This window comes from Pararge aegeria, chromosome 15 (assembly GCF_905163445.1).
Source record: "Pararge aegeria chromosome 15, ilParAegt1.1, whole genome shotgun sequence".
NCBI lineage: Eukaryota > Metazoa > Arthropoda > Insecta > Lepidoptera > Nymphalidae > Pararge > Pararge aegeria.
The window spans coordinates 692,190-711,774 of record NC_053194.1 but is presented as its reverse complement, the minus strand read 5'-3'; the positions used below and the strand labels follow the sequence as shown (position 1 = coordinate 711,774).

General features: G+C 33.8%; 1 protein-coding gene across 1 annotated transcript; it reads left to right on the top strand.

Annotated features, from left to right (window-relative positions):
* The first annotated feature begins 1,069 nt into the window (after positions 1-1,069).
* On the top strand, positions 1,070-13,810 carry LOC120629963 (E3 ubiquitin-protein ligase Mdm2-like). Its single transcript, XM_039899060.1, has 5 exons — positions 1,070-1,214; positions 3,581-3,652; positions 7,655-7,782; positions 9,854-10,042; positions 12,402-13,810. Exons 1-5 carry the CDS (start codon positions 1,184-1,186, stop codon positions 13,170-13,172), a joined length of 1,191 nt encoding a protein of 396 aa, XP_039754994.1. The 5' UTR covers positions 1,070-1,183; the 3' UTR covers positions 13,173-13,810.
* The last annotated feature ends 5,775 nt before the right edge of the window (positions 13,811-19,585 follow it).

Genomic DNA, 19,585 nt, shown 5'->3' with positions numbered 1-19,585 from the left:
AATAGAATTCAGTTTACCCTTAATTCCAGGTTGTCTATCCTGCTCCATTTAGCAGTCTAGTATGCTCCAAAAACGACTTTACAATGGTGCATTAAAATGACGCAAAAAAATATATAAAAACATTGGCTTGTCCTGTATTGAACTGTATTAGGCTATTAATAAATCCATTAGAAATTAAATCAAATGTTCGATCAGCGAACCAAAAAAACATTGAAATATAAAAGCTGTCAATATGAATGCAAGCAATTCGTTTGAGGCAGGTGCTCCAAGACTATCCCCTTGTTGCGTGGTATGTACCTAATATCATCAATAATCATGAAAAGTGGCCGTGATTCCAACAACCAAGCAATAATCATATTCCTATAGTGGTTGACGTAAGGATAGCGCTCAATTTGAAGAACGGGACATGATGGCGTCAGGGGCAAGAAGCGCGACAATCTTGTGAGTTAGTCTAACTAACATTGCGAATAATGACCCTTGAGTAAATAAAAACATATATGAGGCACTTATGTTTCTTTGTAATCCAGGGGAATTCACACATGGAAAAGTCGGTCAACCATTTAATAAAATACATTATCAAAACCAAAACAACAAGTCTTTCTTGTAGATGTGCATAAGGTGGGATAGAAGAAGTACTTGAAAAAATTATTGACATGTTATTTACGTAGGTTGGGTTTAAATACTTCTCAGTTGAGATAACAAATGCCCGGAAAACTAACCAGTTCATGCAGGATTTAATATACAACTTGAACAAAACGGTTGAAGCTGCAGGCGACAGCTAGTTTTAATAAATCCCTGAAAATGGATTTATTATACTTATAAAATAATACTAAAGAAGAAGTTCGCTTTATAGAGAAAGTGTTTCATTTGGCTACACCTAATATTTTTTTTAAATGGCAACTTTTTAAAATGTCTATGATCTGTTTCCAAAAATAAAATGCATTTCTGATTGGTTGATATTTTTGTTGCATGGTGTGTATTGGCTATTATCTAAACCTGTATTTTCAAAAGACCAATGGCATTTCTTGACCATCTGTCAAACAGTTCACAACTTTTTATTACGTCAAATCGCTAGACTTTCTTTCAAACGAGTCCAAACGAGTTTGCCGAAAAGTAATTAAACGAAATTGAAGGAGCGTAAATTGTGTGTGCTCCAAACTAATTCATTGCAGGTTGACGTATTATGAATCAATTCCAATCGTCATTTTCTTCAGGTGAGTTCTAATACCTTATCATGTGATAACAGTATTTATTGTCATTCATTTATTAGTGTTTGGTTTTTAAAATATGGTTAACAGTAGCATCGCTCGCCGAAGGCCAAGCCAAAGCTTTGTGTGGGGTTAGTGGTACCAATTTCAATCATAATAATACGAGTTTAACCAATTGTATGGACTTAAGTTCCTAAGCAGGACACAATTTGCTTTAATTTAAATACTTAGTTTTCTGATGATGTTTGTTGACTCGTTCTAAGAGACACTTACTTCGATTAATCCTAGGAATTTTGATGTATTCAGTACCATTTAAAGGTTTAGACATAAAAAGTAATAATTTACAGCTCGAAAAGACTTATTTATAAACAAATTTTAGGTAGTAATAATACTTTAATACTCTTAAACTCTACGGTTAATACTTTTTGGCGGTTAGTGAAAGTCAGCTGTTTTTTTAATGGACATATTTTATGTTTTACTGTGTGATCCTTATGTTTATGCCTTGAGAGGCTAATTTACAAAATTATCTTATTTTCATTCACAATTCTACCACAGTATTATTTTTATTAACCATAGAACTGGGGAGTGTTTTGGAGCCATAGATCTGATTTGTTTTGTACACTAGATTACTAATGTAGGTTTCTTGAGCAGGCAGATAAATGGTCAATGACATGTAGTATCAAGATAGCATCTAAAAAAAACATACTTTCTTACTCTTTGTTTCTAGATATTTTTCTTGCTTGTTACAATTACTTGCAACTGAGGGTGATATCTGATTGTTACAGAGATAACATGTATGTTTCTAGTTTTGACATGTTTTGCTATATCTTGTATTTTTATGGGTATTACATTATACACAGGTACAGGTATTACATTGTATGGGTTTAATATTTTCATTTAATAGTATTTTATTTGTCAGGTATGTCTATTTTTCAATATTCCAAAAGTTATCACTGTTATCTGTTGTGTCTATCAGCATCAATACTATATAAAAAGTTATGTCTTTTTTGCCCCGAAAAGAGTGTACATTTTGTCATACCTACAAACTTTTTGGGCCGGACCCTGTCTTTGGAAATACTACTGCTGTTCTATTCTGGCTGGCATATGAGGCTAACCATCTTTGAGATTGATGGATACAGGATGGCACTTTGTGGGATGTGTCCCTTACTTGCCCTGACAAGTTTTGCCCATTTTATAGGCTATATATTTCTATTTACCATCAAAGTAAGGTGGGAAGTGCTGATACTGCATTATGGTAATACTGATAAGCGCATTAGGTCAACATCAGGAGGAGCTCAACATCACTTTTGGGGGATGAGTTTGAATCCCAGCTTGTTTGAGCCAGACGTAACTAAAAGTTAGAGCTTTTAGTTAAAGCTTTTAGTTACGTGCGTTTTTGTAAGTAATTGAATATCACTTGCTTAAACGGAACGAAACCTGCATGCCTGGGAGTTCTACATAATGTTTTCAAAGGTGTCTGGAGTACACGGTACATATCGCCATTTAGCCCCACAGTAGCGTAGCTTGTGTTATGTTTTATTACTCTTTTTTTTTATTTATTCTAAAAACTTACCAAATACGGTTATTCGAAAGAGCTCTGTTAGATCGCATTTTCATAGTTACAAGTTTGTACATATATATTTATTAGATATCAAATGCCATTGGTTCTTTATATTTTCGCGCTTTTTCGATCATATCTAGAAACTTGGTTTTTTTAGTTAACATCACTTTAGGTTTAGGATGGCACGGGACACTCCCAACATTGTTTAATTACTATTATTATTTATTTATTTTTATTAAACAAAATACTTTTTTTTTTTTTTTTTTTTTTTTTTTTTTTTTTTTTTTTTTTTCTCGTTTCTTTAATTGCTGTAACTCGGCAATCTGTCTTGTGACATTGGGCCGTTCGTTTGTGGGTTAAGGTAAAAACAAAATACTAAAATTATTATTCTTCGCATCCTGAAACTTGCATGAGTTTCTTTGGACGCTGCACATTCCTCTAAAATCTAATAAGTTTAAATATATACAATAGAGAGTACACTGGGCCAGCGTTGTGGACTATGGCTTCTAGCCTTCTCATTGTAGGAGGAGACCCATGCTTTGTAGTGGGCTGGTAATGGGTTGATGTGATGATGATCAGATTCGCCATCTGCTTGGTCTGTCAAATAATTAAGCTGCCTTAAACTAAAACATAAACATAAAGGTCTACTATTCAACATGCACCAGAAATCAATTTTAGCGTTAAATCAGATAAATAGTTCAGGAAATAGTATAAAAAAAGTAGTTTAGGTATAAAGTCCATGTAGGCTAGCTAAAGTATTATATTGCCTGGCACCTATGAGATTTGAAAGACTTCACATCAAATATTTCAGAATCTGAGAACCTGCTCCGAGTCCGGTGCTGTTCTACGGAAACCATATTCAGCATCCAGGGAAAGGAAACTGGTATGAACTGCTTCTTTTCTAATAATCCATTTGCTTACCATTGAATTGAATCTGGTCTCCTGATGACAATTTATTGCTATTTTTATTATAATTTTAAGTAGAATCTTCAATTAGATATGAAAAGTAGTTTTTCTATTTTAATCAGCACAATACATTTTTAGGACAACATAATTTGATGTCATGATTGTAGAAGAATGGTGAACTAACTATTATGGCCATTTTAAATGAATTTTCAATTCTTAGTTTTTCTGTAATGGTAAAAAATAAAAATAAAATATCAGAGTTATATTTAAAATAAATGATAAAAATTATTTGACTTGGCTGCAAGAAGTGTAAAATCAAAACAGTTACTTTTCCACAACCATTGCAATTTTATCTATTTGTAAACATCTATTTATTTAAAGTTTGTTATCAATTTTGTAGGAACATGTCTTGACACTACATTTTTTTAAAATTCAATTAGTGTCTATGGGAATTTGTGAATCAAATTGTCCAAAAGTATAAAAAAATCTGCCAATGAAACTTCTACATGGCAAAAATTTTTGTTACATTTGTGTGCTTTTTTAAATATTTTAATACTAGCTTTTATCCGCGACTTCACTAGCTTTTATATGGATTTGTTGAATCAAGTCTAAATCATAGTGACCCTAGGTCTTTTTCTGTACTCCTAACAATGATCATGCAAAACTGTATAAAAATTCAATAATATTTTTTTAAGTAGTCGTCTTGACTACTTAAAAATCAAAGAGTAACAATAACAAACAAACAAACTCACACTTATTTATAATACCTAGTTAGGATATAAAATTGACTTTTATTTACTTACAAAAAACAGAAACAAACGGTAGGTACCTAGTATCTAACCGAGTCGGGACGCGAATAGATGGATAATAACGTAGTTTACGTCATGGTAAAATTATTCCCGCCTTTATTAAGAGCATTGTTTGTTTAGTCGACACTTTATTAGCGAGTGAGTCAGCTAAACAGAACAACTCAGATGCAAGGGTCCGGACTTGCTGGAACATGTTCGCTTGCAATGGAAGTCGTCGCACGGGCTGCATTGTTAGCTGTCGTTGACCGATGAGAGCAGATTCTCTCAACTCGAGTGCGTGACTGATCGTGATCACAGCTTAAGCCAGGGGTGGCAAAACTTTTTACAGATTCATGACATAAGTAATATGTTTTTTTATTGTGTATACAAATTATAGGGGATAGTAGCAGGCGTTACTTTGCAGAATTCCCTATTTTTATTAGTAGTGGTAAACTGGGCCTCTTGAAATAAATTATTTTTGAAAATTTTTACCTTATTGTGACAGCTCTTTCAGGGAAGTACGTACTACTGCCATGCTTATTGGTTCCGCCAAGTAGCATTGCTGTGTTACGGTCTGAAGGCCGTGGTTGCCGGTGTAATTACAGACACATGAGGCTTAATGAATGCCTCAGGCTCATGGGACTTAGGGCAAGACGTGTTGGATGTATAATTGCATGCGAGGTTTTGCTCTGCTTTAAAGCGATGGTTTTCTACTCAACATCAGGTTGACCATTTATTTGTTTGGTCAATTATTAGTATAAGAAAAAATCTGTGACTAGACGAAATCTGTACGTATACTTCTAATGAAAGATAAATAACCGAACGCGCGACATACTTTATTGTTTTTTTTTATAATATTTCCTATAAATGCGTAATTGTACAGAAGTGCTTTTTGTTTCGCGACGTGTTTCGTGTGTTATTTTTTTTCGCATTTTCTCAGTTACATTAACGACGTGCCAAAACTTATCATTCGCACACAAATGTAGTGCACAAACTTAGCATTCCCACACATATATAGCACATTTGTCACGCGTACTATGTACAAATTACCAACGGTATGCCACCCCTGGCTTAATAGCTACTCCACGCAAATTTTTATTTTTATTTGAAGAAGTTCTTTTCTTAGTGCGATATCATTATTTAGAAGGCGATAGATTTTGAGTAATATTTTCTTAAAAGTAAATTCCTAAAAATAGAATTCTTATTGCAAGATGTGGGAATTAAAAGTCTGTTTGAATGTCTATTTCTGGATTTAATTTTGAAATTACAACAATTTAATTTTTTATTCAACGGAGGTCAAAAGAGTTCTTTATCCAATAGATGACATTAAAATTACGTTGGTTATTAATATCCTTCAATGATATAAATGATTTTAACTTCTATAATGAAATTGTTACAGTTAATTAATTAATTATATTCACCACTGCTAAAAAAACATTATTTAGACAATCATTATTTATGAATGAAACTTAAATTAAAAAGTCAGCTAAAGGTGCCTTCTGATGACATTGTTGTAGCATTAAAACAGTTGCATGTTTGTTTATATCTTGTTTTATCACATAACGATGTCGCTATCGGTTTAATTATACTAATTAACGCATGCTATTTTTTGGTAAACTGTCTCTACATATTGACTGATCATAATATGCCCACAAGTGGGTAGGTATGAATTTTTCTTTCTTTTTAAACAATGTTTTGGTTTTTAAACTCTAGAGTTCTAGACTAAAACATCTTTAGTTCCGCCTAGTGGTCTTTAACCTTAAAATATATGGAATCTGACGTGGTGGAAAAGAACTGCATCATAATCGGGCCAGCAGTTTGTAACAAAAACTTATTAAATTAAGTAATTTTGCTATAAATTCGTACTGCCAGATCTACCCAGAAGTGATGCTTACCTAATCAGTGACAAAAGTACTAATGAAAAAAAAAAAAAGCAAAAACTTTACAATAAATAACATTTCCGAATGCTGGGTGCACTAGGCAAAAAAAAAGCTGATCAGTAAGAGAAACATGCTGCAAACAAACTTTATTTTTACTATTTATGTCACATAACATTTTAAATAACGTTTTTTGTATATTTTTTTCATTAATATTTTTAATCATTGCTTATTCCCCACGTTTTTATGACTACAAATGACGATTGCTTTTTGACTTGGGGGCATCGGTCAATATGTGGAAGCAGCTTAGGTGGATTTTCGGAGTGATATGGAATGGAGACTGTGTTTTGAAAGAAATTAATGTTGTGTGGTAATATTGTCAGATGTGATTGTTGGATCCCCTGGCGGTCTGCTGGTGCAGCCAGGGTCTGGGGTGGATCCGAGATGAAGATTGGATTTGGATTGATCACGAACGAAATACGCTTCTCATAATCATCACTCATGCTTCACTATGTTAAATTTTCCTGTTACTTTTTCATAGAGCGAATTTATTAAGGAAAATTCAATGTATTTTATCTGCTTGTTCATTAATATATAACTTTATAGTGATAAAAATAATATTTTATGTGTCTTCACAAACTAGTCTTGTACCATTAATTGTATTTTTGACTGTATGTTATTATTTAAACTGTAGTGAGTAGTTAACTATAGTTTGGTATTTTGTCCAAAAGTAATTTTGATTATTGTGCATTTCAATTTATTTTTGTTTGTATTGTTTTATATTGATTATGCACGTTTATAGCAATGTAGTTTCATATAAAAAAAAAACATAAAGAATAAAAAGTACTTACCTTTTATGTAGGCAAGAATAAAAAAAAAAAAAAAAAATTATAAAATAAAAAAAATCGAAATCTACAAAAGATACAAAAAAAATCAGTGTATGTACTGAGTTAGAACAGTTTATTTTGAAAAAGAAAAAAAAATGCGCATTATGAATTAATATAGAGATCTCAACTTTAACAAAAAAAAAATAGAAAAAAAGACAGACTAGAAAAAAATATAATTAAAAAAAATGAAAGTACAACGAAACATCGGTTAGAAATCTGCTTGATTAGTTAGTAAAGAAAAAAAAAAAAGATGGAATGATATCTCATGGAACTTTGATAAAAAAAAGACAGACTAGGAAAAAAAAAAAATAGAAATTTCAACGGATCGTCGGTTAGAAACTGCTGCTGAACTGGACATCCGAAACGAAGGGAATAATGGCAGGCGGGGTTCGGCTGGACATGTTGTTGAAAGTTGTGGTGTTTGTAGATTTTGTCTGCGACACGAGCGACACAGAGTGGACCGGCAGCGATGGCGAGGCGGGCGTGGAGTACGAACCGGCCACGGAACCTGAAGACGACGGGCCGCTCTCGGGGGACTCCTCGGGCCACAGCGACGTGAGTATTACGTACCTAATAAATCTATATATATGACAGGCAAAGGTGACAGACAGACTGACTGACTGATCAACGCACAGCTCTAACCACTTCACGGATCGGGTTGAAATTTTGCACACAGATAGTTATTACAACTTAGGCATCCGCTAATAAAGGTTTTTTGAAAATTCCAACCTTAAGAAACTTAAATGGGTGATGAAAGCTTGTATAAAATCCTTCATTTGAAAAACAAAAAAAAACAAATTGATAATTTGTTTTTCAAGTTACATCCATGAATCAAGAAATCCGTTCTCACAAATTTTAAAAATTCCAACTTTTAAAGCATCAAATAGGGGATGAAAATTTAAATATGAAAGTTTCTTATTTATTAAGTTATTTACTTTTATATGTTTCTATTAGCAGCAAGACTTTTTTTTAAACCTTTATATTTAAAATTTAACAAATCAGAAATGGAACTTAACGTGAGCGAAGCTGCGGACAAAAGCTAGTAATAAATAAATATACTACGACAAATCACACTCCGCTATCTAGCGCCAAAGTAAGGGTAGCTCGTGGTATGGGTACTAAGATGATTGATGAATATTTTTATGATATGCTATATATTAGGGTGGCGCAAAAAAAACGACTATTTTTTTTTTTTGAGTCTCTGATGAATAATGTTAGTTTTTGATGTTTTAAGAGCCCTCTCCAAAGGACAGCTCAAAAAAAAATTTTTAAGAGGTCACTCCAAATTTTTTTAAATTTCGAAAATCGTCGAAAATCGATTTTTTTTTTTTTTTAATTTTTTTTCTCGTTACGGTATAATTTTATAGACCAAAAAAAAATAAGTTTCTGAAAGTTTCAGTTAAAAATTTTAATTTTGAAAGGTCTTCTTTAATCGATTTTGAAGCCAAAAAATTTTATCTTCCATTTTTGTCTGTCTGTCTGTATTTCGATTGCCAAAAACTTTGCCCCCTCCATGGGTACGCCCATGAGTGGACGTATTGTAAAGGAAAATTCGAGTGACAATTTTCACATCGTGGGAATCAAAATACGACTCGAGGAGTGCTACTACATATTCATCCACGAGAATCGTGCCAAAATTTTGATTGGACGAAAATTTAAATTTCACGAATATTGGAATTTCGTTATGTTTTATGTTCTCTTGTTATAGTGCAATTCACGTATTTTAATATCATTATATATTATATTATGTATCATTATAACAATAAGGTATTTGTAAGACAACATATTAGTCTTTCCAAAAAAAAAGTGGATATCAACAGTCGATTTACAAGAAATAGTCATAAATTAGTAGTGTGGGATTGAGTATACGCTTTTATAATATGATTTCTAAGGTTACTTTGGACCTACCAATGCATTAGTTTAAATTATATGTTAAAACACATTTATAACAGTATACAATTGATGAATTTCTTGATGACAAGGTTCCATGGAAGCATCCAGCTCCACTTTTATCTCTCACAAGATAGAAAAATGAATGTTAAAATGTAAAATATAAATTTTTTATGTTGGAAAAGAGCCACCATAGCTTCGTGACTTGTTGAGCTATGTTTGTAACTCTTTCTGCGGATTGGTCCTTTCTTTGTTCTCCTACGGATCTCCACATTCCTGATTTGATCACGTTGATATACTCTCTCCAATCTTCATCGCCCGCGGATCAGAGTCACTCAACGTCAATATCTCCTGAGGATGCTCCGTTGTCGGAGCGAAACGTGCGTTGAGAGTACATTGTACAGATCTGTTACGTGTGGACTATATAGATTAAAGAAATTATACATAACACGGTACAGATTCTCGATGATGCGAGCTGCTTTACGTGGATTATAGCGAATTAGGATTAACTTTCATTGTCACTCAACTTACCTCCTAACCCCTTATCCGTTCAACAGAGGTCACTGGTCTCCTCCCACAATAAGAAGCATTTAAGGCCGTAGTCCAACACGCTGACCAAGTACGGATTGGTGGACTTCACACGTTTCTGAGATCATAACGCTAATCATTCTCAGGCATGCAGGTTTCATCACGATGTCTACCCACTTATTCATGATATTCGTTTATCCGTTTTCAGAACGACATTATAGCGACGAAGGTCATCGAAGTCTCCGTGGGTGATGATGGGGAGCTCCAGCTGGCGGACTCCGAGCTGACGGCGTCCAGCAGCGACAGTGAGATGGACCTCCACGACTACTGGCTGTGCGCGCACTGTCGGGCCCAGAACAACAATCCCATGTACCGCTACTGCGAGAAGTGCTTCAAGGTACGGCCCTCTCTACAGCTCGCAGGGAAATTGACTTTTACAGCTTCCTGAGACAGCAGATCAAGAGATGGCAGCGAGAGAAACCTTCATGTTACAGGAAAAATAGCTATACAACGTGTAAATGAAAAAAAACCGAAATAATGCTTCACGTGCTTTAGAGACACATCATGTACTAGCTCTGAGACATCTTTGAAACCGAAAACCTAATAGTTTTTGAGTAAACCTATATACATAGTTTTTACTGAAAGAAGCCAGATACAGTACTAACATCACATGCAAAATTAAAATCATATGACTTCCGTCACTTTGTGAAATACGCATCGCGTAGCCGTGTATATACTATGCGCGTGTAGGTCTTTTATCTTCAATAGGGTTGTCATAAGTAAGCACTTAGAATATTTTTTATCGAAAATAAATATGCTTCTTTGGATTTAATATTTTTACAGGGTGTTCCTTATGAAATATACTTTTGCATTCTTCAACATTATTTCGTAATTCGGTTACACGTTGTATAGCTAATTGAGGAAGAAAGATAAGGAGATCACGGTGAGAGATACCCTTAAGGCCTTGTGAAGTGCTAGAGGTACGTCCCTCTCGGTAGATAACGAGGGTTTGCATATTCCACCTTGACTACCATGTTTGTATAGCTAACTTAGGTGGAAAGATAAGGAGATCACGGTGAGAGATACCCTCAAGGCCTTGTGAAGTGCTTCAAGGTACGTTCTCACTTCTCACCACAGGTTACAACAAAAATGCGACCGACGACCCTGGCGCAACGGTGAGTGCTGTGAATTTAAGCAGGAGGTCCCGGTTCGATTCCCCGCAGTGGCAATTTGGGAATTCATGTTTTCTGAATTTCTCTGGTCTGGTCTGGTTTGGCCGTGGCTAGTTACCACCCTACCGACAAAGACGTGCGGCTAAGCGATTCAGTGTTCCGGTAGGATGAAATCGATTAGGGGTTTGACTACCATACTCCCTAACAGGTTAGCCAGCTACAATACCACCAGGTAAGATTACAGTCAAGGGCTGATTTTAAGTGGAAAAAAAAAGAGTTGTCGTCAACAGCCTCCTGAGACAGGAGATCTAGAGATGGCAGTTAGAGGAACCTTCAAGTCTTCTGACTTAATCAAGTGCTGAAGGTTGGTTTATTGAGGAAAGGAGATCTAAGCATATGGCAGTGAGATGGACCGTCACGACTATCAGCTTTCTGGAGTGATTCAAGTTACGTCCCTCACAACAGGTTACAGGTTAATATTGTGGTATAAGTTATTGAAGACAGGAGATCAAAAGGAGGTGGCATTTAGAACTTTGTGTCTACAGTAGCAAGTTATATAATCTGCTCGAACTGTTTCAAGGTAGGTCTCTTTCTTGAACGGAAGCCTGCAGAGGATATCTGCAGGCTTCCGTCGAGATGGAAAGATTCCGTCCCGCAGAGACAGAGATGGGTGCCAGCGACTGACTGCACGGGACTTAGTATAATAAAGCGATGTAGATACTAAGGGAAGTATTTGAAAGGAAATGTTTTACGAAAATAGTGAAATTAGGAATTACAGATTAAACAGTATATATAACATATCGGCGCCTCTCGCAACGTTTTAAATAAACTTAAATATCTACTTTTAATACATTTAAAGGTAGTCTTAAAACTTAAAACCAAAGTTGCACAATAATTTATTATCCATCTTTTAATGGTTTAATCTGAGTCGATATGTTGTACAAATACTATTCTATTTATAATTTACTCATGGCCTTAACTTTAGGCAATACAATAGAGCTAGCCCGCACTGCTAAAATACCGCTAGTTAATTTTTCGTAATATTGTTTGATTTGATATGGATACACATGCAGATGCAATTTTTTTATTCGCTGGAGCAAAATAAGTTGTTTGATACGAAAGGGGGCGTACATAAATTATGTCAGGTGTTTTTTTTCCCCTTCCTCCCCTGGTGAGATGTTGTGAGATTTTATTCAACCGCCTCCCCCATCCCCCAATCTCACTCGATTTTCAAAATGTGGGTTTCTTACGTTAACGCGTTGGATTGTAAAAATACCAATGGACCAAAATAGTAAAATTATTTTTTTTTCAATCGAAAAAAAATTGCGAGATATTTGCCGAGACCCCCCCTCTCTCCAACGTAAGATCTCACGTATTTATATGAACGCCCCCAAAGACTAAATTCACGCAAACATTTTGTCCTGTAATGACAAAAATGTAAGGTTGGAAATAAATGAATAAATTATATGCAAAACGAAATTTTATATAAATCGCTCTGACGTTTTGCGCAGTGCGGGCTATATCGAACTTATTGTAAAATGGATAAATAAAACACATTTTAGAATCACAACTAATGCATTCTAGGAACGTAAAAACTTCTTCCCACCGAGACCAAAACGAAAGCATAGACGGATACGCAGCTCGAGAATCGAACCGGAACCCCTTCCGCGTACCCTCTCTCAGGATTCCGGACTCGGCTCCGTGGCCAACAGCCAAGAGTTGAGCCAGAACGATTTTGGACACAGCTCCCAGAATTCCATGACCGAATTTCTATCCAAAGCTTCCCATACTTCAACAGGTAACACACTTATTAAAACGCATTTGAAACGTCGAGCGGAATCGGGCGATAGGTACGCTAAACGTATTAAAACCGATTATTCCGATTCCGAAAGCGCTAACGATTCAGATACATTTAATTCAAAATGCAACGCCGAAGCTAAATCAGCCGAAAATTTAGTTAGGGAGAAATCGATGTTCAATAACAACATCGATGTTAAAACGGTCAGCGATTCGGAAGTGAACATCAATAAAATAAATAAGTCTATTCTAATTGATGATGTGCAAGTAACGCCACTCGTCAAAATGATCAGCGATCCCGCTTTAACTGTTGAGAATACGGACGTTAAATTAACTAAAAAGGCTATAATTAACACTATAAAGGAAAAGTTAGATATTGAATCAAAGGATTTGTGTATAATTTGTTTTATGGAGCCCAAATCGGGCGTATTCGTCCACGGTCGTATAGCGCACATTTGTTGCTGTTATAAGTGCGCTGTCAAAGTGTGGTCGAAAGCGAAACGTTGCCCCGTGTGCAACTGTAAAGTCAGCAACGTTTTAAAGGCTGTAGTCATGTAAAAAGTTAAATAAATATAAAATATTAGGGCCCTACCTATGAATTTGCCGTTTTGTACCTTGCTAAAAATCCATTTGACGTTTTACTCCTGTATTGGGAAATTTACGAGTCAACATATTTTCTAATAATAATCAAAGTAAATATGAAAATTTTAGTATTATTTTTGCTTTTGAAAACTCACTTGTTTAGTTGACCTGTTGTTTTAATTAGGCAACTGTTTGAATTTGAAATATATTTTTGTACCAATGCATGATGTGAATGCATATTTTCTTAACTTTTTTAAAAAAATAATATCAACCACTTTGAATACTCACTTTGAAACACTATATTCTTGTTTCCCCTATACCTGAATGTAGAGTTAGGAGTAGAAATGAAAACAGATGGACGATGTATTTGACACTTTCGTATTTAAGTCCACCCGCTAATATATGAAATGTAATAGACAACATATGAGGCTTGAAAGGATATTGTTTAATAAATCTATATAAAAGGCAATTTCATAGGTAATGACTTGATATATTACAGAACAAGCAAGGGATCTTGAAATAATATTAAAATTAAAAAAAAAACTTTCTTCTAAATAGTCTCTCAAGGTAGGTAGAGGCATTTTAAATTATTTTAAATTTTACAAATAAAATGCAATACTTTAGAAATGTTTAATGATTTTTAAACTTTAATGAAACTGTATTATTTTTAAATATATAAAAAAAACTATTCGCGTAGGGCTACACGTATATTTATATAAATGTCTGTGATCTTAATCCGTTAAATAGGGTTAGTATGGAATGAAATATATATATATATATAATCCGTTAGATAGGGTTAAGTGAAGCATTTAATAATAAGACACGAAATAAGTTTTATATAATTGACTTTGCGTAATTTTTTCATTCATTTATCACAATATCTACGCACGGTATTAGTATAAGTAGAGAGCTGGATGTCAGGCCTCACAACAACCCTTGGTTCTACCAGGGGTTCAGTGTGTTGTGAGAGATTTGGTCGTGCGTTCTTGTTCATAGTTCGTTCACGTGTTTTCGTAACTGACTCCGCAATCTATTTAACGTCGCGTCACAAGCCAACCTAAATTGTATTTAGCGAGCGACTTATTGATGTAATATAAATTCAGTCGTCGTTAACAAGGCTGTTATTTAAGCTGAAAAATATTCGGATATTTTCTTTGCTTTTTTAAAATAATAAAAGTAAACATACGAGTCTTTGCCAAGGCCACCATTGTAAGATGAAAAATCTTTATGTATTTTAGTCATTGAGATAAATAACAGGTATAGCGACATAAATTAATGATTTACACAATCGAAAAATTTCGACAATGTGACCGGAGTAAATAAACCATTTAATAGTATGGTTTTAAAATATTTCTAAGGGTAATAAAAAAATGTATATAAACTTAAACAAAACTGCGTGGATCTGATATTATGTAGATCCTCTGATTTTGCGCACGTGTACATATGATTTTCCACCGAAAAAGAGTTAATATATTTTGATTACGTATAATTTTGATGTAGGTAGAGACCCATATAATATTATTAAACATAGTTTTTGGGCTCTTGTATAAAGATTTTCTTTAAAAAAAATGTGGGGCTAAGATAATAATTATAACATATAATTATTGAAATAGTATATTATAGTTTAGTTTTGGATTGAGATGTATAACAACTGGCAAGTAAAATAATCAAAACAAAACCTTAGAAAAAAATAAATAATCAAAACAAAACCTAAGAAAATACTTTTTAGTTAAAAATTTATTTTGACTCAAAATTTCTAACCTAAATAAACGAAAATTACTTCATGATAATACAAAAAAAGATTTTAAATAAAGTTATATTAAAGAATTATTATTTTTCATAATATATCTTATGCCCTGTCTAGTTATTAAAGTCGAGGATTCAATTCACATTTAATCTATGGATTTTGTTTTAATATTATAAGAAAAAAAAACGGAGTTATTTTATATTTATTAGTTAGGACGACCAGGAATATAATTATAATAATATTCGTCATATAATCAATCAATCATAAGACTGCACATTGATTAATATAGTTTTTCAATGGGGAAGGCTACTGAAAACTTTTAGGCAGAGGGCGCTGTGTGTTAGTTATCATTATAGGTCTGTGGCTGTCGCTTAGTACGTTTGTAGTATGTTTTACAGTAATTTTGTAAAGTGGATAAATAATTGCAAAGTGCAAGATATTTTATTAAATTGATTAGCATTTTAACAAATGTGCTAACAATTCTTATAGATACATAGTTCTCAAGGGATATAGTATAATGTTCGTGACATTGTGGGTATAAATTAATTTAAAATAAATACGGGTGCAATTTCGATGCACTTCAGTCGTTCATTGAGAGTCGAACGATGCTTACTGATGGTGTCTTATTCGTTTATCAAACTTGTGATTATGTGTGAATAATTTGATTTATATTATTTAATTTGGTGATTCATTTGGTGATGCATTGTTGTTTTGTACAAAACTATCCACTTTGTTATAAATGATACGAAAAATACAAATTGAAAGTTCGTTTGTAACAAACATCTGGCGCCCCCTAGGCGGAACTAGATGACATTTCTACCTTGTCTTCTCCATTGGCGGCCTTTTGCTTAAACCGATCTCTGCCTGACAACTTAACTGTAGAGGGTATGATGAGTGTGTGTTGACTACCACCTTAACCAACCACTTCTAAACCCACTGACAGCACCTTCAAATGTCAGAGCGTGATAAAACACTGGACAACGATTCAGTGTTAAACACTCTTGTTAATTTTTTAACCATTTGTTGAAAGCTTAAATTAACTAATAATTGAAATGAAAACATAGTAGTGAAAATAAATGATTGTACATTTTTATATTTACCACATAAGTCCTCAGAACATGTCAAGACAACAGTCAAATTTTAGTTTATGCATATGATTTAAAAAAGAACCTGTATATATAAATTATGTGAATTGATAAATCTAGATAAGATATAGTATCACCGTATTTCTTAATATTCCTGGTCGATTTTCTCTTATACCCTTGCTTCCAACGTTAGTTTCTTTTTACTTCGAAAATCACTTAAATCGAACCCACCACTCCTCTGCCATTAAGAGTTCTTCATATTATTTGTTGCTGTTATAGGAGATTTATCATTTTCCCCAAATATTATAAAGAATTTTATTTTTGTTCTTATGTCCTTTCACAAGCACGTCTTGGCCGCACGGTTTAGTAGTATTATTTTAATTATCGTTCTTTTATTAGTTTTAGACTTGTGTAAGCAATAATAAAATATTCACAATAATCAACTTAAATTACAAACCAATTAAATAAAATTTAAGTACTTCCGTATGTATATGGCTAGAATATAAGTTTTCGAGTAAATGCTGAAATTTTAAGAAGAACTTGTCAACGATAAACCTAGTTATATTATTTTATAGAATAGTAAACAATTTAAAAAAACACGTTAGTTCTTGACGAAGTTCCTAAAATTATGATCGATTGCTTATTCCATCCGGAATGACTTCTAGAAAAATGTATTGAAAGTATGTATGAGCATATACAAATTTCAATTGTTATTAACAAATTTTAGATATATTAGATGATAATTCAAAAACTATTAATATTTAAGATACTCAAAATATCTTTATAATAAATAAAACATTACTCCCGGAATTTTATTTCCATGATTTTTATTTTTATCCAATGCCGAATAGGTCTCCGCGTTTATTTATGAAAAAGGCTCCAAAATGCAAGAAATGTATATATATCGTAGATAATTAAACGTTTATGACGACTATTGTAAGAACACAATGGATTAAAATTGTGTAATTTTTATAAAATCTACGCAACTTCCACGGGGCTTTAATTTATATAGGGGGTATAAACAAACTTCAAATTAAATATTTTTGTATGTATATATATATCTCAAGTGTTGTTGCTCCCATAAACCTATTTTCGATTTAATATAAAAATTTAAATAATAATGATAGAATTCCAGCAGTGAGGCCATTTTTATTGAACATTTCTTAAATATTAATCGTTTTTTTGTTGCTTTTCATCTTAAGTAGTCAATAACAATTGCATTTTTCAACATGCTAATATATATATATATATATATTTCGATATATTTTTCTAGACGACCGATTCGAATGCCCATCGCTCATATTTATAAGACCTTGATCAAGAATGAACGTTTTCGAACTTGACTAGTCCATTATATAAAATATCTGAATTGTGAACTCTTAATTTTAGTTTTCAAGTTCACAATGTATGATTTATGACAATGTGATTATATGTGACAATATGGATCTTTTAATAAAAGTCTTCATACACCAAGTTTCCCTATTTATTAACCTGGTACCTGGATGTTTATGAGCAAATTGTAACAAGTTTTGATTGTTTTAACTCTTGTAATTTTTATGCGCTTTTTATTAGAACTGCTAAACCGCACGGCTAATTCGTCAATGTGGGGGAAACCTTAAATTGTCTTTATTCATGGACTTAAGCCGGGTTTTAATATAATGTAGAATATTAAACAAATAAATAAACAAATTTAAATATCATAAAATATTTTAATTTAGCCCTTTCCTCTAGTCTTTATTTCGACAAGTAAGTTAGTATTTTTTTTAAACTCTATTGCACATTTTGTAAACAAAATTTTTATTTGTAAACAAAATGGCGGACTTAATGCAAAAGCATTTTCTACTAGCTAACCTTGGGACGTGCGAGAAAAAACGAATGTAGTTGAATCATAGTCATCTAAATCGATGGAAGTCCGTTTCTTGACTGCGACTTGCGAAGGAACAAGAAGTTACTGCTAGCATGGGCAGGAGACGAAAATTTGATCCTCCAATTACATCATCTCACATCCACTGACAAGGGATAACATTTGTGAACGTCAGGATGGCACATGTAGTGTTTGAAAATAAAGAAATATATTTCAAATAATTGTACCTTAATTGTACTACATAGAAATGAATTGTACCTAGAACAATTAAATAATAAGTGTGAAGCCGATATTCAGGCAACTTTGCACCTTTTAAACAGTGTTCCGGCCCAACTGCGACAGAGGTGGTGGTGTGCTAATTAATGTGCTGCTTGCGATTAATCCAGCATATCCTTTTGGGCCGGAAATTTGCAAGCCCAGGTAAGTAGACTAGACGCGTCGCTCGTTGGTTGTCGCACGCCGCTGACTATTACTTCACAGCGAAGCTGCTACCCTAGTACCCCAACTGGTTGTTGGACTTGCCACGGATATTTGATGATTGTTTATTCCGAATATTTAAGTAGTAGTAGAGCTTTTTGTATAAGATACCGTCAAGTTGCAATGCTGTGTACCCGGTCTGAAGGGCGTAGTTGCCCGGTGTTATTACAGGAACCTACGTCTCGGGTTGATGGACACAGGGCTGTACTTTTTCCGGACTTGTTCCTTGCAACCCCCTGCTTTTCACTACTACCCATCTGGTGGGCCATCTGGTCAGCACAATAGTCAGTCGAGTGTTACTGTAAACAAAAAAAAAAAGATAAAAGCATAGACAATCAAGTATTACAACATAAAAAAAAAAAGATAAAAAAGCATAGCCTATCTATAAAGTCTAGCGGTTGAACTTGATTGAATCGGCCTACTCCTGGAGCCAAGTCCAGCCTTGCTTAATATGTGCATGGTACATAGTGGGAAGAACAGTGGATCAACTTTATCTGACCTACAAGTTCCACTGTGAAATATGGAATCAGGGTTATGTGGATCTTCCTCATACCATAGTGATTGTAACGAATACTGGTAGTAAAAAGGTACCTAAGGCAAGAAAAGAAACTATGGATATTCAAAATTCATTTATCATCTCCCCGGGCATTGGCACACAAGTCCAAATAATAGACGGAAGTAAACTTTTCCTTTCCCCTGTTACTTCTCCTACCTTTGTTAATCGTGCTGGTGATTCACCAGTAACATAAAGTAGGTAAATACCTAAGCAGTTAGCTTGAAAATAATAAGGGTTGCCATGTGATATAAATCAATAAAATAATAACTGAGGAGCCATCAACCACAGACTTAAATAGGTATGCTCTCTGAGTCATGGGAAGTCGGAGGCCAGTATTCCTAATTTCCTAACACCACTTTTTCTTCAACCAGAGCAAAGGGAAATATTGACCCATGCTTCTTTCTCCAATGTTAGAGTAGCCAATACGGTTTTACAAAAGTATCTGAATTAAAATAAAATTAAGGAGTGATTTCATTCTTTTGTCACGAGTTTATTATAATAATAAATATTCTGATTTACATGAATCGTTGAGTAAGATTTGGAGTTCATACTGCACCAACCCGTATTAGAGCGCCGTGGTGATCGTAAGCTCTACATTTTATCTGAGATAACATCACATCTTTGCGATAAAGGCGCCTCAGAGCTTGGAATTAAATTCGT